We start from the raw sequence: 19,747 nt of genomic DNA, 5'->3' as shown, positions 1-19,747 counted from the left end.
AGAATAATAAAGATTTGAATTATTAATTGTCACCACTGTCTCTGCCTCCATTGTGCACGAACCTGTGTTTGCCTGGTAATCTAATGTGCGGGTACATTGTGTGTTGGTCCGGGGTATCTGTAACTACCCCTAATTCATTTCCTCCGGGAGCTCCACCCCCGGGGGTGGCGTAGTCGAACTACTTCCTGTAACGGTCTCGCCCACTACATGTGCACTGCCATAACTAGAAAACGGTTGGAAGTACAGGAGAATGGTAAAACCCTATCATTTAACTCAAGGGCAGGTGTAAAATAAGCTTATTTCCAAAAAATGCGACAGTATCACTTTAAAGTGGGATGGGGGAGGGGCGAATCAATCATTGATGTCACTTTTACCTCTAATGCCCTTCACTTTGGAATCTGCTGTTGCACCTACTACTGAGTGTTATACTCCAAACACAATGCTGTTGCCTGTTTGACAATGGTAATACATTCTTGAGTCTTGAACTAGGTTTGGAAAGTATGTGGTAAAGATTAATAATGTACATTGATATTCAGTTATGCGGTGATTGTGTTACTCACATCATCCACTTGCTGTTCAAGCTTGGTCTTGCCCTTGGTCAGAGTGTTGACTTTGTCTTCCTCTGCCTGGAGATCATCAAGAGTCTGCTGGTGGGCCTCTTGGAGGGCTTTCTTCTCCTTTGTCAGCTTGCCAATGGACTCATCCTGAGTGGCCATCTCCTCTGTCAGGTTTTTAACCTGTAAGTTATATTTAACAGGTAATATTAAGCAATTTTGCCATTTTCCGTTGTTGAATCTCTCTTTTGTTGAAATTGCTCAAAACCTTGTTCTCTGTGGCATGCTTCTCCTTCTCCACTTTAGCCAGGGTCAGCTCCAGATCATCAATGTCCTTCTTGAGCTCAGAGCACTCGTCTTCCAGTTTCCTCTTCTTTGCAGTCAGCTCAGCATTGACTTCCTCTTCATCCTCCAGTCTCTCAGTTGTCTCCTTGAGTTTGGCCTCAAGCTGGATCTTGCTCTTGATCAGACCCTCACACCTCTCCTCTGCATCATTCAGAGTGTCAGACCCCTAAAGATGATACAAATGTTCAATTTGACTTGGGAATTCATCACTAAAACAAGTAACTAACTAACTGGTACTGTACTGTGCATGGCTGTTATGAATGCAAGTTTTGCAGAATTTAACATACAGAGGTAGGGGGGCATATGTATTTGCATGGCACTCAATGGAAATATACAAAATAATTTCTTATTTAACCCGTTAAGACACACCGTTTGCTGTTACCAGAATGACAATGACTGAGTCGTAGTGCATTACTAAAGACCCTCTGTTATGTCATAGTAGAGAAGTACTAAGGTAATAAACATTTCAATGACTATTACAGTGAGCCTCAGATGGCATGGCGTGCATTAAGGGGCTACATACTAGGGATGGGATATCGTATCGGTGTGTTGGTATCAGGTTCAGATATCAACATAATTCAGTTATCGGATCAGAATTTTCCCATAGTTTCAGATATTGACATTGAGCAAAGTGTAATGTTAATTTGAAATCATAGCACTTGCACATTAGTTTTCAGGATGGGATTGCTACTTTTTTACTTGTTACTTTTTACTTATTAATTGTTTTCCAGTTCTTCTGACTTCCTTTTCTGACCAGATATTCAACTTGGGCAAACCTCAAGTTGAAACCCATGCATATATGTGGTTTAGGTTCCAGATCGAAGTAGTATCGGTATCGGCAGATATCCAAATTTAGATATTGGGATTGGATCGGAAGTGAAAAATGTGTATCGGGCATCCTTACTACATACAGAAATAACAAACGTACAGAGGAGACTTGTAGTGACAGTTCGTTCCTCTCCTGCACCAGAGCGACCATCTTCTCCTCAAGCTCCTTCTTCTTGGCCTCAGCCTTGACCAGGTCTTCTTTACATTTTATAAAGTCCTCCTTCATGTTGGCCAGCTCCTTCTCGGTCTCAGCGCTCTTCAGAAGAGGCTTGATCTTGTAGTACACCTTCATCCATGGCCAATGCTTGACGTTCATGAATGAACGTATGTTGTACTGGAGGGTGTAGATGGCATCTCTACAAAATAGTGTTTTCTTAGATCAATTTCCACAACTATGTTTTCGCAAAAAACATGCCACATAATGTACAAAGACATTAAAAGTGCACTGTGCAATACTTTTCGTAGTTTATTTCCAGAATTCATGCTTCCCATTCACAAATGTTACCTTTTCACAAATACTTATCACCGCCATCAGGAAAATTGCATACATGAAAAGGGGGGACATTGTCCACCATTTTGGATTTACAGAAAGACAACTGCAAAACATACTGTATTTTGGCCATACTAGTAAATATTACTGTAGTTTATTACGTACTTGGTAAATATTCATGAAGGATCGAATCTGGCAAAGAGCAGCACAGTTTCAATGAGCAGCATAGTTGCAATACCTACTCTGACTACCATCCTACACAGTGCAACTTTAAGCATACTGTACCTCCTTGCTGTCATTTTGTAGATCTCCCTCCTCATCAGAAATCCACGGCAGAGAGCCTGAGTCATTGTGACCAGGGCTGCCAGTTTCTCATCACGGAGCTCCTCTAGGTTACCCAGCAGACCAGCCTTGAAGAACACCTGAAAAGGTACAGTAAGACAGAAAGCCAATTGGGAAACTCCAACTCCCATTGTTATTGTGACACAGCACTCCACAGCACACAACAAAATTGCATTTATGCCTCACCCGTGCAAGGGGGCAGCCCTCAGTGGCGCCCCATGGGGAGCAGTGCGGTGGGACGGTACCATGCTCATGTACCTCAGTCATGGAGGAGGATGGGGGAGAGCACTGGTTGATTACTCCCCCCACCAACCTGGCGAGTCGGGAGTCGAACCGGCAACCTCTGGGATGCAAGTCTGACGCCCTATCCACTCACCCATGACTGCCCTTACAGTAGATGTGCTGTTTGAACTCTACATAACTGTTCATGGTGATGCAGATTTGTTTCACATTATTTCATTTACATACAATTAGGGAAGAATGAGAACAACATTTAAAAAAAAAAAATAGTTCAATACCTTGGTGTGCCCAAACTTGTACTGGGTGTGATCAACATCAATGGATCCCAAGAGCTTCTCAGAAGCCTTCTTGTTGTCAATGAACTGTCCATCAGGGAAAACACTGGCATTCAGCACTTTGTACCTGAATATGGAAAAAAACATTGTTACCCCCTCCCTTTCAGCATTAAATTGTAACTGAATTCATTATTCATATGTTAACGTTTCTTCTGAAAGAAGATGACAAAGTATCATCGTTGCTGTCAATAAAGGGTTAAGTCAAACCTCTGCTTGAAGTCAGCGTAGAGGATTCTGCTTGGGAAACCCTTTCTGCAGATTCTGATACCCTCAAGCACACCGTTGCACCTGAGCTGGTGAATAACTAGATGGTTTGTCATCAAACCTATTACAAGAAAGCAAATTATCATATGCACTTGTTCCGAAAGATTACAGTGTTATATTTGTAGTGCTCTGTGGAAATTTCACCTGGTTTCTTGATTTCATTAGGAATCAGGCAACGCACAAAGTGGGGGTGGGTGCTCCTCAAGTTGGTCATCAGTTTGCCCAAGTTCTCCTGTTGATATTAACATAAACATGTTTTATGATGTGGAACCTATGGTCTCTAACCTACGAGCATTTAAAGGACCACCTCAGTGAATTTCAATATGCTGTTGTATTGCTCACGTCACCCTTGACCTGGTGATGCCACATTTTTCGGCTCAGCCCTTTTCGAGATATGAGCTATTCTAATGGGGGCAGCGGTTCTTTAAATTTAAAAAAAAAGTTAACATAGGCCTACTCCAAATATTTTCCCAAAAGGTACAACTGTTTGCTAGTTGTCTGCTGATGTTGCATAACCTTTTGGATGTTTTTGGGAATAAATAAAAATGATTTTTTTTTTTTTTAATGTAAACAAACAGCTGTCCCTATTACAATGACCAGGATCTCGGAAAAGGCTGAAGAAGAAGAGTAAGAAAAACTCAGGTACTGACAAGTCCAGGGTAGTGTGAACATTGCAACTTTATTTTGAAATTGACGTAAGAGTAAGAAGTAAGAGCAATGAAGACGTGGCTGCACATGACTGCAGTGTTTAAAATGTGGAGGAAATCTGGTATATAGAGTGACAGATTAGTTAGTGCTTGCACCTAAAGGATAATAAAAACGAACAGTATATTATATTACTTGCATTATATTTATATTACTATTATTACTTTTATATACTTTTATTTCTATTATATTTGCATTTTTACTTTTAATATCTTCATTCTCTTATGTTGAACAGAGACACAGAAACTGGAGTGTGTGTGTTAGTGAGGGCAGCTGCGCCTGATAAGAGGCCAAAATCTGGGCAGACAGCCAAGTGGAGGCTTGTATGTGGGCAAATGTCTGTGTGTGTGTGTGTGTGCCTTAACTTAAACGCCTATGCCTTAAAGAAAGGAGAAGAAAAAACATATTAATTAGTACATTAGGTTGGCGTTAAATTGGTTCTTATTAAAGCTTTATTTATGAAAAAAGATAAAGGTGATTATCCCTAGATATAACCATATAATAATAGAGAGTCCTCTCCACATACAATGTGACTGACTGAAAGTCCAAGTGCACGGTGGGTTCTGCGGTGCTCGTTTAACACTTTGAGAGTTGATTTGATATCATTTGGACTTAGGTGAACTCTCTGGGTGTTGAATTGGCGCTGCAACATTTACTGTGTGATACCAGGCCATCGTTGGGAAGTTTCCACTGTAAGAGACCAGGTGCGCGACCTTGAAGATTAGGGAGTGAAGATGCCTGGGTGCAGGGACGGTTCTAAGGGGTGGCAGGGGGTGGCATTTGCCCCTCCAGAAATATGATTTGCCACCCAAATTAAGAGAACTGATTGTGACCAATAGCCTTTATGCTTGACAATTTCAGACATAGAACTTTAGGTTGCAGGGTTTCACTTTAAGGGATTCACTGTATCACATAAGTGTGTGTGTGGATTATATAGTGTTTATAATTTTCCCTTAGTGCAGGAGCATGCCCCCTGAAATACACTTTGCCACCCAAAAATAAATGTCTGGAATCGCCCCTGTCTGGGTGTCTAGGACCCCTTAGATGTCCAGAAGGTTGACGTAAATTTTGCAGACATCTGATAACGTCATCTGATATTTGATTGGCCAAGAGGTGGTCACCTTATCATAACATCATCTGAGATTAGATTGGCCAAGAGATGATCGTACCAGGTGGACAAAGGACAGGGATTGGTCAGGTGTACAAGATGCCCCAGACCTGGTAGCATAAAAGCTGGCCAGTCCAGAGCTCGAGAGGACAATGCCAACGGAATCCCAAGAGACAACCTGACGCATCTCCTCAGTTGATCAACTTTGCTGTCAGGCTTTGCAGTAAGTAATTCTCGACTTTGGTTTGTGGGACTTAGTTTATTGAAAATACTTAGTCTCTCAGAAAAACTTAGTCTCTGGAAAAAACTTAGTCTCTGGAAAGAACTTAGTCTCTGACAAAAACTTAGCCTCTGACAAAAACTTAGCCTCTGACAAAAACTTAGTCTCCGAGGAAAACTTAGCCTCCGGAGAAAACTTTGGTTTTACAAAAACTTGTTGTCTTGCTGAAATGTTTCAAGTCTAAGATGTATTGCATTGGAAACTTGTACGTTGAACTTGCTTCTACAATGTCCCTAACCTGAGTCGAGTTAATAAAAGTCTCCATCAACAAACTATGCCGGTGTATTTGCCTATTGAATGATTTGTCTCCTAACTTATTCGTATTTTACCCCATATTAACATGGCCTGGTGATTGACACATCGATTGGAAACCACGACAAAACTAATCTTGGTTATTAGTTTATGTTATTTTATGTAATGAAAAAAATTAAGATGGGCTACTAAAATGTTGGGATGAAGGCTGTGCTTTCTCGACTAAGTGAAATTAAAACAAATGGCCTGCTTATCATCGCGCACTGGCGTCTCTTTTCATTTCTGAGCATTCCAGTTTAATGCACTGCAGAAACGATTGATCATAACTGCTCTTTGATTGGCCACAATTGCCCTGCTACGAGAATGTACAGGTACTTCGGTTTAGGCAACTCAGGGTAGACAAACCAACGTCTCAATCAGCATCATAGCACGGTTAACCCCGGTCATGGTAGCCAGTTTTTGTCAACCCCGGTTGACCAAGTTAACCCTGGGTTAGTTCTGGGTAGGTTGAACTACGTTCGTAGTACAGGCCCCATGTCTTTCCCCGTTTGTTTTCCATGTGCTTTTGTTTACATTTTAGTCCTGACACTTTCTGTGACTTTCAGATCGGAATGATTGAGCAAAATAGTATGGGATTGCACAAGATAACATGCAAGCACATTGAACAAACAGGCAACAGTGAATACAAGATCAGCGAAAAGCAAACTGCAAACTACTCTACTGTATGCAGAGATGTCAAAAGTAAAAGGGGAAAAAAAGTTTCCTTCGAACAAAGCTAACTTATCTCAGTAACCAGTAGACCTGTGTATTTGTCTCACGATCAGCACTGGTTGAATTAAATTTGTGGTGGGTTCTTGTTTTCAGAGGTGTCAGAAGTAAAAGTAAAAGTACTTTTGTGGTGTTATTACAACATTAGCACATTGCATTACAACTCACTTCCTGGAAGTATTTTGGAACTTTTGGCAATGGCGATCTGTGTGTCAAAGGCTCCATGAGCCGCCATTGTTGTGTAAAAATGTAACATCAATGGAGGTCAATAGGATAAGCCTAACTGTTACATCCATGCCTCTGCTCTATTGTATGTGCTTTCCAATATGCTGGCTCCTGTCCTCAGTCTGTGCTTGTGGCCTCACGTTTTGTTGACGCCCTGCATTCGTGGAGAGAACAATAACGTTCCCTACTGTCAGCCTAGCCACAACATTGCTTAGTCACAAGCATGCAAAGGGGCAAGGGAGGACGGGAGTCCACATATTAGAAAGCATCCACTGTCATACGTACTCCCATGGATTGAGGTGTAGGATGAGGTATGGGTGGAATTCGAACCCGCAACCCTCTGATCTATATACCAGCGCCCTAACCATTAGGCCAGTGTTTCCCAACCTTTTCTGTCTCACGTACCCCCTAAGCCTCTTAGCTGTGCCATGAGTACCCCCTAATTCATGTTCTATATCGTTTTCTCTGTCGTAATGTGACTGCTCCATAATTTTGTTATAATAATAACATTTTTCCAAGTACCCCCAGTAGTGTGCTCACGTACCCCTGGTTGGGAAACACTGCATTAGGCCACGGTTGACCCATATCAGACAGCACCCACTCTCATACGTACCCTGAACTGTGAGGACACCGTCTGCATGGAGCCTCCTTTCTTCTTACCGCCACCTTTGCCGCCCTTACCTCCACCGCCTCCACCACCGCTCTCTGCCATAAAAAATAAATGAATTAAAAAACTAATAATAATAAAATAAAATAATACTAACAATAATAATAATAATAATAATACATCGGTTTGGTATATCGATTTTCTAGACACTCGGAGATGCTTTACAGACCACAAAACATGAAAACAGAAACATTAACAGACACTCAAAGACACTTATAGCATAGTCACACGTGTCAAGGACCTGTTAATCTACTTGTTTAGCCTGTATGCTTTAGCCTTTATGTGAGACATGGTGCTAATGTTCAAGGAATAATAGAGCTACACAGTCTACCTTTGCTAGCAGGCTACGTTGGTCTTTATGTTATGGAATTAGGCCACGTTATGATCGCTTCCAGAGTAATCCATTTTAGGAGTATTATTTGTGTGTATGTGTGTGTGTGTGTGTGTGTTACTATAAGGAGAGGTCAGGGAGAGGTCAGCACATGTAGGGTATACACAACACTTCCACATGACACATCTCACTTAGCCCAAGGAGAACACGCCATTGGTTTTGGGGTTGAGACCGCTCATATAAGCCAAGGGCAGGTGAATAAGGTGGTGGATTGATGGTGACATCGGAAGCAGCCGGGTGAGAGTTGGCATGCGGTCGACGTAGCTCCCGTTGCACTTGGATCTTATTTGTATTTCTGGTGGAAGAATGCAGTGCTGAGCCGAGAAGTGGACCTACTAATTTATGTTGAATGGACTAACTAAACTGAACCGCTTGCGCTGGCGGGCTGCGGGAGCCAAGGATTCGACTAGCCACCTCTGCAAGACTCGCCCCTCGTCGGTAAGCTAATGCTCATGTTCCTTCCTTGGGTACACCTAGCATGCAACTACACGGTACTATCTCACATATCCTTTTCCACGTTGTTGCATTACACATAGTATAAGGCCTGATTATGCAAAAATAGGGAGATAACAGATCGAGCCATAATAGTGTGTGTGTGTGTGTGTGTGTGTGTACTTTCTCACATGGAACCCTGGGCTATTGTCACCATATGGCAGCATCCAGAGCTGGTGTGCGAATGTGGGAATATCTGAGTGTGTATCTGTATTTTTAAAGTGCTCTGCTCAACTTCGTAGTTGTGGTACCGTGCTATATAAAACCATGTTGTATTGCTGTATTGTATTGCAAGGAACACAGTACCCTCAGTCACCGGGGGATAAAGAACAGCCAGCAGTTTCACGGATGACTTTTGGTACAGCTGCACAACAGACTCGTTCAGTGGGTCCTTGTTCTTGTCCAGCCATCCAGAGATGTTGTAATCCACAGTGCCGGCATAGTGCACCAGGGAAAAGTGGGCCTCAGCCTTGCCTTTGGCAGGCTTGGGCTTCTGGAAGGCATTGTTCTTGCCAAGATGCTGGTCATACAGCTTGTTCTTGAAAGTGGTGTCAGAGGCCTTGGGGAACATGCACTCCTCTTCAAGGATGGCAAAGATACCCATGGGCTGTTTTAAAATAAACATGGGATTACTTTAAGGGTTAATAAAGATCACTGTGAAATAAGTAACTATGAATAACATGGTGGTATTCCTTAGCTTTGACCTCACCTTCTCAATCAGCTCAATGCAAGCGGCCAAGTCCATACCGAAGTCAATGATCTCCCATTCGATACCATCTTTCTTGTACTCCTCTTGCTCCAGGACGAACATGTGGTGGTTGAAGAACTGCTGCAGCTTCTCATTGGTGAAGTTGATGCACAGCTGCTCCATGCTGTTGTACTGTAAGAGCCGTTTAAAGTGCACCGTTTAAATTCAACGCCGAATCAATCGCTGGCATTTACAAAAAAAGTAATCTTTACTCAGCCCTTACATCAAAAATCTCAAAGCCAGCGATGTCTAGCACACCGATGAAGAACTGTCTTGGCTGCTTGGTGTCCAACATCTGGTTGATACGGATGACCATCCACAAGAACATCCTCTCATAGATGGACTTGGCCAAGGCAGACACAGAGTTCAGTACCTAATAAGATAAAAGATGAAGATTAAAAAAATGTTTCAGCGGAGAATGCAGTTGTAGTCCAAGTGTCGTGGGAGTTGTAGTTCTAGTTGTAGTTGTTGCAAGGTCAGTCGATCTGGGCAAATTAAAGAACACAAAGAGGATCTAAGTGTGCAGACATTTGTCCTTCAATTCTCAAAGTTTTTGATTATGTTTGCCGCCTTTTCTAATCGAGTGTGATGTAATCAGGTTAAAATTAGCATGCAAATGTCAAGTATAAGGCCCGGGGTGCGGCGGATGCAGCCTGCCATTGGGTTTCTTCCGGCCCCAGACTTGTAGTGAAAAAAAGAAGTAAATATCTAGCCCTGTACAAATTTGCAGGTGTCTAAAATATCAGGTTTTCAATTCTTGAGAACGAATTTGCCTTTTTAGCCATTAACAGTCAATGCTCCTGATCTAACTGCTGACCTACACCTTCAGATCATGGTGAATATTTTACCGTTAGGTTTCTGATTAAATTGACTGTATGTGGCCTGTAACACCCACCAACGTAATAACTTCCCACCCACATAATAACCCTGCCAACATAATAAAATAAATGTGGGCCAATGTAATAATTTTTGCCTTATTACATTGGCATTACATTTTGTCATGCTGTCAATGTAATAAAAACACGCAGCAAAAGTAGATATTCTATCATTTGCCTAATAGATTCCACTGGGCAGGTACCTTACTTGTATTGAAGGGGCCAATACATTTCTGGATTTCTATGTTCCCAATCACATTGTCATCTGATGGTACATAATGTAACAAGATGTCTCAGCCTTCCTGCCCATGTCATGATGTCCTGCAAATGTAATACGGCACTTTGCACTTTGCCCATTTGAGCCACACAACCCACACTTGAGGTACCTGTGGTACAGTCTGTCCCTTGGTGACAAACTCATTTCCGACCTTCACTCTTGGGTAGCACAAAGCCTTAAGCATGTCAGCAGAGTTCAGGCCCATGAGGTAAGCGACTTTGTCAGCATCTAGCAATAACACATAATACACATAATCATTAATATGTTTGGGAAATGACTCTACACTACTTTCTAAACAGAACTGGAGTAGAGTTGCCAGTAGACAGGAACTTCTGGCTGCATTGCTATAAAGAGCTATATGGAGATTATATCAAGGCATTATTGTCACACTCTTAATCGTCAAGCATTTCTAGATGAGCTTGTCAACTTTTCAATTTTGACTCCAAGAGTATGCCTCAGACGTCAAAAATTGCAGTCTGGTCAAAAGTAGTCAGGAATTGACTAGTTAGGATGAGACACTGTTGCCTTAACCCCACTCACTCTCAGTGCCATCAGGCTCAGCCTGCTCCTCGCGCTGCTTCTGTCTGAATTTCATGTTGCCGTGGTGAAGCACAGCACCAGTAAGCTTGTAGATGGTGACTTTATCCTCTGCAGTGAAACCCAGGATATCAATGGCTTCCTGGAAGGACAAAGCAAATGGAACGACAGAGGTCCAAATCCAAGAGTGTCAATGTCAGTCTGGAACCACACAGGTATAGTTAGTTACAGATATATAGGGTGTGTGTTTCAAAAGCATAGCTGTTAGCCAGATAGGAACTTTGGTAGTTGCCAAGGTAAGGTAAGGTAAGGTACGATGACTTTTATACTGATATTTATACCCAAAGGTAGATTTTGCTGCAGGAAAAATAGTAGTAAAAGCTTGAGAAAAAGCTTGGGAAACTGCATTGCATACAACAAAGTATCTAACATTGTTAGCTAGGGATGCAAGCGATTAATCGATTAATCGGCTTTAATCAATGCGTTAATCGATTAAAAAACATTAATCGCAATTAATCAACAATTCAACTGACAAGAGACCCAGGTGAAATGGGCATTTGAAGAGTGTGTGTGAAGAGGGGTGGGAATATCACCTTTGGATTAAAGAAATTGAAATAGAATTGATTTAAATGTGGTATTTTATCTCAATTTTTAATTAAAAGTTTTAGATTTAGTAGATTTTTTTTGAGAAACACTGAGATTTTGGTGAGAAAACGCAGCTTATCAATTAATCGTAAGTCGATCGATAAGGCTATCAACTAATGATTAATGAATTAATCGATAATTTGCATCCCTATTGTTAGCAACAATTATAGTGTAATGAAATGAAGAGTTTGGCCCTCGGTAAGCTTAGTGCAGGAGACGCGTGTGCGGGCACGATTTGTGCATGAATGCGTTAACATGCATATTTAATTTCAATTTCGCGCGTTACAAACTGCATCCATACACATGCGTTGTGTGCGATAGCTTCAAACTCACTGGGGGCAATCGTAAAAAATAGTGCACAATTCAACACGACTGGTTCCTGTGAACACGACAATGACGGCAACTTTTGAAGAGCGTCTCATTGCGATCACACTTCCCCATTGCACTTTGGAAAAGGATTGTGCAAATGTAGGAGCAGTAGCAGTATCGTCCCCTATGCCTGGGGAGTCTTTCTTTTTGTTTTGTTTCCCTTACAGTCTACAGTAGGTTAGGTTTTAAAAAGTATGTTCTCAAAATATTTGAATGGCAAGATGATACGACTTCTGAACAGTCATTTCCAATAATAAAATGCAAGTCAAAAATGGTGGATACACCGTTTTGCAACAAAACTCTTCCAATGCACTTCTGAAGGACACTAGAACTATTATAAAAGCATGAGGCAAATATTACTATGCAATGTTGGACAGGGGGAGACATAGGGCCTGTGTACTTTTGCTTAAAGGAGCCCCTCATTACTAATGAATATAACTGACTCACTGGTGGGCCCCGCACCCTTGTAGGCCCTTATTTTATTATTATTATTATTTTTTTAGGCCCTTATTTTATTATTATCATTTTTTTTTACATTTCTGAAAATAGTGGCCCACGAGGGTGCGGGCCCACTGGGAAATGCCCGCTATGCCAGATGACCAGTCCAGCCCTGTTACTATAAATATTACTATGAATATTACTATGAATCATCTCACATCAGTGGCAATCAGCTCCTCCTTGTCGTTGATGCTGGCCACAGTGATCTGCCCCTGACTGCACGTGGGGAAGTCGTAGGGGTTGGTGGTGATGAGAGCCATCTCTGGAAGACAACAGTTGGAAATAACAGTCAATAATAATAATGCTAATAATAATAACAACAACAACAACAACAATAATAATATATGTATATGCTATGTAATGTTTAGCAAAATGTTTAGCAAAAAGTATTTACAAAATTGTACATGAAATGCAACAGAAGCCATGTTTCAATACCAACATTGTAAGGGAATAACAACAACATGGCCCTGAACATCTGGTGAGTTGCACATTCTTGAACACAAATGTTCAGGTTGGTTTTAAGAACAAGGGTGTATCTCTCAAAAGGAAAGTAGCTAACGCATTAGCAATTTTCCCGAGTATATGCTAAAATTAGTAGCTAACTCCTGTTTCTCAAAAGCTCTACTCCAGTCTACTTTAGAGTGTGACTCCACCCATGGCTAAACTTGCGGTACATATTTAATTACTAAAGTGTCAATATATCTTCATCCTGTGGTGCTATCATAGAGAATATAAATCGACATGAATACAAAGTCTTGGTACAGCTGTGAGAGCGTTAACAACACAAATTCACATCATATCATTTCTTTGCGACAACCGTATGCCATGGCATTAGTCCAACCTAATAATATAGTTTTATCTGCATACCAATTACGTTTTTTTTTAAATATTGAAGCGTAATTTGGAAGATATTTGGATTAGAATTAGATTAGATTAGATTGTTGGTTACTTACGCACAGGCACCACATGAAGTGTTAAGTACTTAAAAAAAAAAATGGGCGCAGCGTAATGAGATAAGCTCTCGCCAAAATGTGACCTGTGTGAACAGAAAACATAAACTCTTGTTTTGTACCCCACAGCGTAACACTCAATTTCCGTTGACTACACGTGTGTTGGTAATGTGCAAAAGAAATGATCTAGTTCTACCAGATTTTTTCCACATGTATGTCTTATAATTGTGAGATTACAGGGGTGAATTTCTCAAAACCAAAGTTGCTTACTACATTAGCTACTTCGTTGCTTTCAATGCATTTTCCCATTGGCAACCACAGAAAGTTGCTAACAGGCTAACAACTTCCCTTTTGAGAAACTCACCCCAGAATTGTAGCAACAATGTTTAAACAAGTAAGTGTATTTTCACGGCGCAACCCTCTGATCTCAAGACCACTTCCCTCACCATTAGGCCAAAGCTACACACTAAAGCCAGCGGTACGCTTGCTGCCAGCCGCATATTATGCGCGTCACTGCGAGCAAACAACTGCACATGCTTGCTTTAAAAGCAGTGGACCAACACGCAAAATACTGCCGGTGTCATCCAGGGAGCAGAGAGAACAGCATTGTGATCTCGAAATTGGGAACACAGACTGTAAACAAAGCATAAAGGACTCCCGGGCAAGGAGACAATACTGCTACTACTTCTACATCTGCACGCTCCTTTGTCAAAGTGCAACGGGGAATTATGATCGCAAATCGAATGTTTATCATTTCGGACAAGCTCGAGACGCTCTTGAAAAGTTGCCGCCATCGTCGTTTCCTCCAGAAGCACTCGCATTGAACTGTGCCATCTTTCTTACGATCGCCCCCAGCAGCGAGTGTGAAGATATCGCACCTAACGCACGCGTTTGGTTGCAGTATCTAACACGCGTAAAATTGACATGAACTGCACAAGTTAACGCACTCATGTACGAATCGTGCGCACACACGCGTCTCCTGCACTAAGCTAAAGACCATAACAAATAATGTTTCCCAAACGGCATGGTTGACCCGCTTCCCTAGGTTTGCTACTGGTTGACTGGTTTCCGACAAAGTGGGTGGAGTTCCCAATTTTTCTGGAGATCAGAAATTATATTTACCTTGCTCTTGGCCTGACTAGCAACACCAAAGGTGGTGCGTCGCTAGTAGGACTGAGCTACAACTGCTTACCAATGATCTCGGGCTTCTGGTTGCACATCATCTGGAAGAAGATGTGGTAGCCTCTCTCATCAGACAGCTGGAAGGTCACTCTAGACTTCTCCAGCAGGTCTGTTAGAAAACATTGATGTTTCAATTCATACTGTATGCATTTATGCTGTGAATGTAGGAATAAATATATTCAAATGAGTTTTATGTTACTTACAAGTCTCAATATCAGCACTAGCCAGTTTTCCAGTTGTGCCAAAGTGAATTCTGATGAATTTACCCTGAATGTGAATAAAATGTATTTCACATGCTTTTTTGTTCACAACCACGTGAGGCATTAGACAATAGTTTCACTTTATTATAATGATTTAGCAAAGAGGATTTGAGTATTTACCCTGCTGACAAGCATGCTGTCATCAAGCAGATCCATTCTGATCATTCTAATCGAGTGTTTCTCAAACCTTTTCAGATAGAGGACCACTTTGTCCCCCGAGAAATCTTCAGGGACCACCTTTCAACTGAACTGACAGTTGACTGGTGCTAATTTGACACTGCTTTGATCACTTACTTGTTATTTACATTACAAGCCTGTCTTATTGCGATGAAAAAAAAAGACTTGTTATGCTATGTTTAGCTTCGTAATTATGTTGCAAATATAGCCTAGTGCTAGCTTGTCTTCTGCCTCAGCTCTGTTGCTGTCCACCAATGGTCCCTGGACCACACTTTGAGAGTCACTATTTTAATCCAGTGTCTCATCCAGTCAGTCATTTACGAAGCGGGAGGAGTTGTCATAGTAACTTATGAAGCGAGAGGAGTTGTCATAGTAACTTATGAAGCGGGAGGAGTTGTCATAGTAACTCACGAAGCGGGAGGAGTTGTCATTCCTCACGGTCTTGGCATTACCATAGGCCTCCAGCAGAGGGTTGGCAGCAATAATCTGGTCCTCAAGAGAGCCCTGAAACAAAGAAACACAGGAACACATGATACTTCTCAACACAGGAACACAGGATGGAGAAAAAAGAGTCGCACATAGGAGCTGCGTGCAATTTAGAGAAACTGAATTGAAAAAGCAGAAAATCATCTTTTTTTTCTGCACATTACAAGTTGACTGTAGTTCATGTCCATATGTGTGAAAATAGAGTTTATATTTTTGAACAGTTCTTACCTTCAACTGAGAAGTGGCCACGGGTGCTGCAGGCTCGTCCTTCTTTTTGCCTCCAGACACTGCAATTGTTGCAAAGTACTGGATGACACGCTTGGTGTTGACAGTCTTTCCGGCACCGGATTCTCCGCTGCGTTACATGAAAGAGAAGGAAAGAATTTATTAATATTATTATACTTATTAATATTATTTATTATTATTATTACTACTACTACTATAACACAGGTACAGGAGAGGAAAGAAGATAGCCACCAAGAGAAAGACACTCACGTGATCAGAACAGACTGGTTCTCCCTGTCTGTGGAGACCAAAAGAAAGATTAAGCCAAGATGAAACATATTGGCAACACTTAATTTTAACTAACATACATGTTACACCACGGCAGTTTGCAATTGTGACGCGCTAAATTAGGTGTTGATCAACTGTCTATAGATGCACACCTATGAAGTAGTCCCACTATTAGGTTACTTTTCTGACCGCATAACTGTAGTGTATCAATGCGCCAAGGCACGTTCATAAGTTAGGAAACAAAAGTTGCAAAGCATTACGCGCTGAATTGACATGTCGCATTGCGCATCTGGAAACACCAGTCATGGATCACCAGCAAAATAGTGAATCTCGTGCAAATGGTAGTAGAGAGAGAGAGAGAGAGAGAGAGAGAGAGAGAGAGAGAGAGAGAGAGAGAGAGAGAGAGAGAGAGATTGATTCCCTGCACAGAAGTTTCAAAATTGCGGACCATGGAGAAGATTCCCCTTTTCATGTACGAAAAGTGCAATTTCCCGAGTCATGTGCATACTTAGAATTTGATGGTGGTGTTAAGTATTCATGACAAAGGTAATATCTGTGAACGGGCAGCATGAATACTGGAAAGAATCAGGAACAAATATTACACAGTGCACCTGTAAGTAACAGATAAAGACATGGCCATTACATTGTTGGTGACAGTAAGGTTATAACATAAGCTCTGCGCAAAGGGTATAATTGTGAGTGCGGTGAAATCTGTTTTAAATGCAGATGTATTAATAATGACAATCACTGTGGTTTTGAGAGGCAAGTCAATGAAGATGTTTTACCTTGCAGCATGTTCTGGTAAGCATTGTCAGAGACAGAGAAGATGTGGGGTGGAGCTTCCATGCGCTTCTTGCCTCTGTAGGCCGAGACCACTTCCGGGTCGTACACCGGAAGCCACTTGTAAGGGTTCACCGTGACGCAGAAAAGTCCGGAGTAGGTCTACAATACAGACCAGATCTTATATTAGAAAGACTTTTATGAACAGAAGATCTAAAAGACTGCTTTTTTTTTGGGGGGGGGGGGGATCTTACGTAGATCATCCATGCTGCATAACGCTCTTTGAGGTTATACAGGACAGAGGCTTCATTGAGGTGGGTCATCATGGCCATGTCCTCAATCTTGTCGTACTTGGGAGGGTTCATGGGGGTGACTTCCTCATCCTTAACTGTCCGCTCCTGTGGAGAATGAACAAACAATCAGAGCCACTGCTAAATTTTCGGAGAACCTAAGCGTACTATGCACTAACTGTCAATGCACTGACACAAGTGCACGATATGACACACAGGGAATGTCTACAAAACAGGGGGGCATTTCTCCAATCCATAGTTCCTAACTATGGGTACATTAGCTACTTTGTTGTTTGCAATGCAGTTTCCCATCGGCAACTACCCAAGTTGCTAACTAGTGAACAACTACACTTTTGAAGAAGATTGTAGAAGATGAAAAGTCACATTTGTTTGTTCTACAGATCTTGTACCGAAGTGTCCAGCAGGCAAACAAACTCATCCAGCTGGTGAAGATTATCACCCCGCTGTGAAAATGAATATTACCACCCCACTGGTGTAGATTACCCCCCAGATGGTGGAGATTACCACCCAACTGTGAAAATGTACGTTGGTTCTTACTCATTAACAAACACTTCACTTGTTTTGTTTATAATTAGTTTGTTTATAAATGTCAATTAAGTGTTAATTTAGCTTTTTATGGGATTGCTATTCTATCGTGTTACCATGTTCCTTATCGCGTTAAAAGCCATCGTCACACACTCTACCTCCTTTGTCTCAAGAACTTCAACAACGACTTTGCCGCCATCTCTCTTCTTGATGATACCCTTCAGGTACAGTTCCTCCTTGTCTTCAACATAGCAAGCGGTCTTGGCATCGAAGGGCTTGGTCTGGGCCTCGATTCTCTCCCTCTCAGGCTTACGTAGGTAGATGGCAGCCTTGCCATACACAGCCATCTCTGCATCCCCCATGGCTGCCCGTTAGTCTGTGGAGAATAGAAACATTGATAATTTAGTTTCTAATAAATTCACTCATTAAATTCACTCATTAATCAAAGGTGTGCTGTGTAGGATGCTTTCTGAAAATTAAAATAAAGGACATGGAAAAGATCTTCCATTCCCCATTGCTGCTGGTTAGTCTGCGGATTGCATAATTCTTCAGCGTTATAAATTTGCCGTTACCAGAATGGAGGTGACCAAGTCGTAGTGCATTACTAAAGGCCCTGTGTTACGTCATAGCAGTGTAGTACTATAGTAGGCCTAGTTATCTTTTCACATGCATTAAGGGGTTAAAAGGTTAAGCCTCAACTCATGCACATTGAAAGGAGCCAGTGTTGCGGGCACCCGCCCAATCTGGCAACACTGACAGGAGCATGAATGAGCTTTGAAGGCTTGCAACTTCATGGTCATCCATTACGTAGCCACAAATGGCTTTTCATTTTGCTGATTGGTAGCCACAGTATGTAGACATTTCTCTTAAACTTGTTGGTATCTACACCTGCAAGGCTTAAGTGGACTAGTGGTGGTGTGTGGTATGTTGTGATGATTAAGCTTTTGGGTGTGACTATGGTGCTGGAGTGGTGCTTGTGTGTGCGTGCGTTTGTGTTACAAGATCCCTGATGTCTGTTAAAGAGATATGTCAGGATATCATATTGAAGACACCGTGTAAACTGATCCGCTAGTGGCAATTACAAGGAATGTTTCAATGCGTTCCAGACTTAAAAAGATAACAGCCATACTGAACTGTGCGTCCACTCCAGTAATATACTGTATGTAACCTAGCATTCTCATTAAATTGTGCCACAAACTCTGCATTTGCAGGTCACCATTGCACTGAACTGTGCGCTAACTACATCCTGCAATGGCATGGACCGTTTCCCTTCCCTTAGATATCAGACAGTATACTGATCTAAAAGAGTGATGGAGGAAAAGCATCATTGTGGTCGTTTTAACAAGCACTGCTGAGTTAGCCTTGTTAACGCAGGGGAAGAAAGGAATCACCGGAGCATCTTCAGATGTGGAAAATAACTTGTTTGCTTGCCCAATAAAACAAGTTATTTTCCACATCTGATGATGCTCCGGTGATTCCTTTCTTCCCCTGCATTTACCAAGTCCTTTCCCGAGACGCACCAGATTGTGAAGTGCAGGAGCGTGGAGGATATCTCTCTTAGCCTGGTTAACACCAGAAGATCTCATAAGTCTGGAGGCTACATATGCAGCTTTTCATAGTAAAGGTGTGGTTTAGTATTGCTCACAGGTGTTAATTTGTCGTTACAAATGTATCATTTGACATTTTCATGGTTTGCGTGTTTGTTAACACCCACGGCTGTGCAGCACTAGCTGTGCACTCTTCAACTTCTGTTGGAAACTGCTGTCACTCAAAACATGAGCTCACGTGGGTGGCTGCTTAGCATCTTGCCCCTCCTCACAACACGATTGTTTGTAAATGTGAAACCTATGTATACCTGTACATAGCCCATAGCCAATCGTGTCAGCTGTATTTAAATAAAACTGCAGTCATCACCTTTCCACCCCTCCCTGCTCTCTGATTGGGGCCCAAGGTCTGGAACCCTCTCTTAGGGATAGAATCCATGCTGTCTTTCTGATGGGAACGATGGGATTTCCTAGGCTACTGTTGAATAAGGATCATCCTGAGACTATTTTGGTATTGGGAATAGCAGTCTTTATAAAGCTCTGTTAACACTTAGTAAACGATGTATTAACACTTATTTAATAATCAACTAATTAAAAAAATCATTGTAAATGAGTAAGGAATACTATGTCTATCTACTATACAAACTGTAAATGAGTAAGGAATACTATGTCAACATAGCAGAGCGCTGCAGGAATACTATGTCAACATAGCAGACCCAGTACAGACCGCAGCAGGGCTGGAAGTTTGACCTCTGAAGAGCAGAGATGAAACTACTGGATTGAG

At 41.7% G+C, this 19,747-nt stretch overlaps 1 protein-coding gene across 1 annotated transcript in view; it reads right to left on the bottom strand.

Moving 5' to 3' along the window:
• Window positions 1-17,769, bottom strand: part of LOC134458413 (myosin heavy chain, fast skeletal muscle-like) — a 39,184-nt gene extending 21,415 nt beyond the window's left edge. The window contains exons 1-22 of the mRNA XM_063210719.1: window positions 17,578-17,769; window positions 16,838-16,981; window positions 16,589-16,745; window positions 15,786-15,813; window positions 15,519-15,645; window positions 15,216-15,308; window positions 14,571-14,634; window positions 14,378-14,476; window positions 12,394-12,497; window positions 10,727-10,865; window positions 10,296-10,414; window positions 9,258-9,407; window positions 8,996-9,166; window positions 8,593-8,893; window positions 7,350-7,441; window positions 3,543-3,630; window positions 3,342-3,459; window positions 3,078-3,201; window positions 2,503-2,639; window positions 1,828-2,083; window positions 823-1,065; window positions 561-737 (exon numbers count right to left, since the gene is read on the bottom strand). Coding sequence (XP_063066789.1) covers window positions 561-737; window positions 823-1,065; window positions 1,828-2,083; window positions 2,503-2,639; window positions 3,078-3,201; window positions 3,342-3,459; window positions 3,543-3,630; window positions 7,350-7,441; window positions 8,593-8,893; window positions 8,996-9,166; window positions 9,258-9,407; window positions 10,296-10,414; window positions 10,727-10,865; window positions 12,394-12,497; window positions 14,378-14,476; window positions 14,571-14,634; window positions 15,216-15,308; window positions 15,519-15,645; window positions 15,786-15,813; window positions 16,589-16,745; window positions 16,838-16,981; window positions 17,578-17,766 — 3,120 coding nt within the window. The 5' untranslated portion in view covers window positions 17,767-17,769. The remainder of the gene's footprint in view (window positions 1-560; window positions 738-822; window positions 1,066-1,827; window positions 2,084-2,502; window positions 2,640-3,077; window positions 3,202-3,341; window positions 3,460-3,542; window positions 3,631-7,349; window positions 7,442-8,592; window positions 8,894-8,995; window positions 9,167-9,257; window positions 9,408-10,295; window positions 10,415-10,726; window positions 10,866-12,393; window positions 12,498-14,377; window positions 14,477-14,570; window positions 14,635-15,215; window positions 15,309-15,518; window positions 15,646-15,785; window positions 15,814-16,588; window positions 16,746-16,837; window positions 16,982-17,577) is intronic.
• Between the last annotated feature and the right edge of the window lie 1,978 nt (window positions 17,770-19,747).

This window comes from Engraulis encrasicolus, chromosome 11 (genome assembly GCF_034702125.1).
Source record: "Engraulis encrasicolus isolate BLACKSEA-1 chromosome 11, IST_EnEncr_1.0, whole genome shotgun sequence".
NCBI classification, from domain to species: domain Eukaryota; kingdom Metazoa; phylum Chordata; class Actinopteri; order Clupeiformes; family Engraulidae; genus Engraulis; species Engraulis encrasicolus.
The sequence above is the reverse complement of the archived record's forward strand: the minus strand, read 5'-3'. Positions and strand labels throughout refer to the sequence as shown.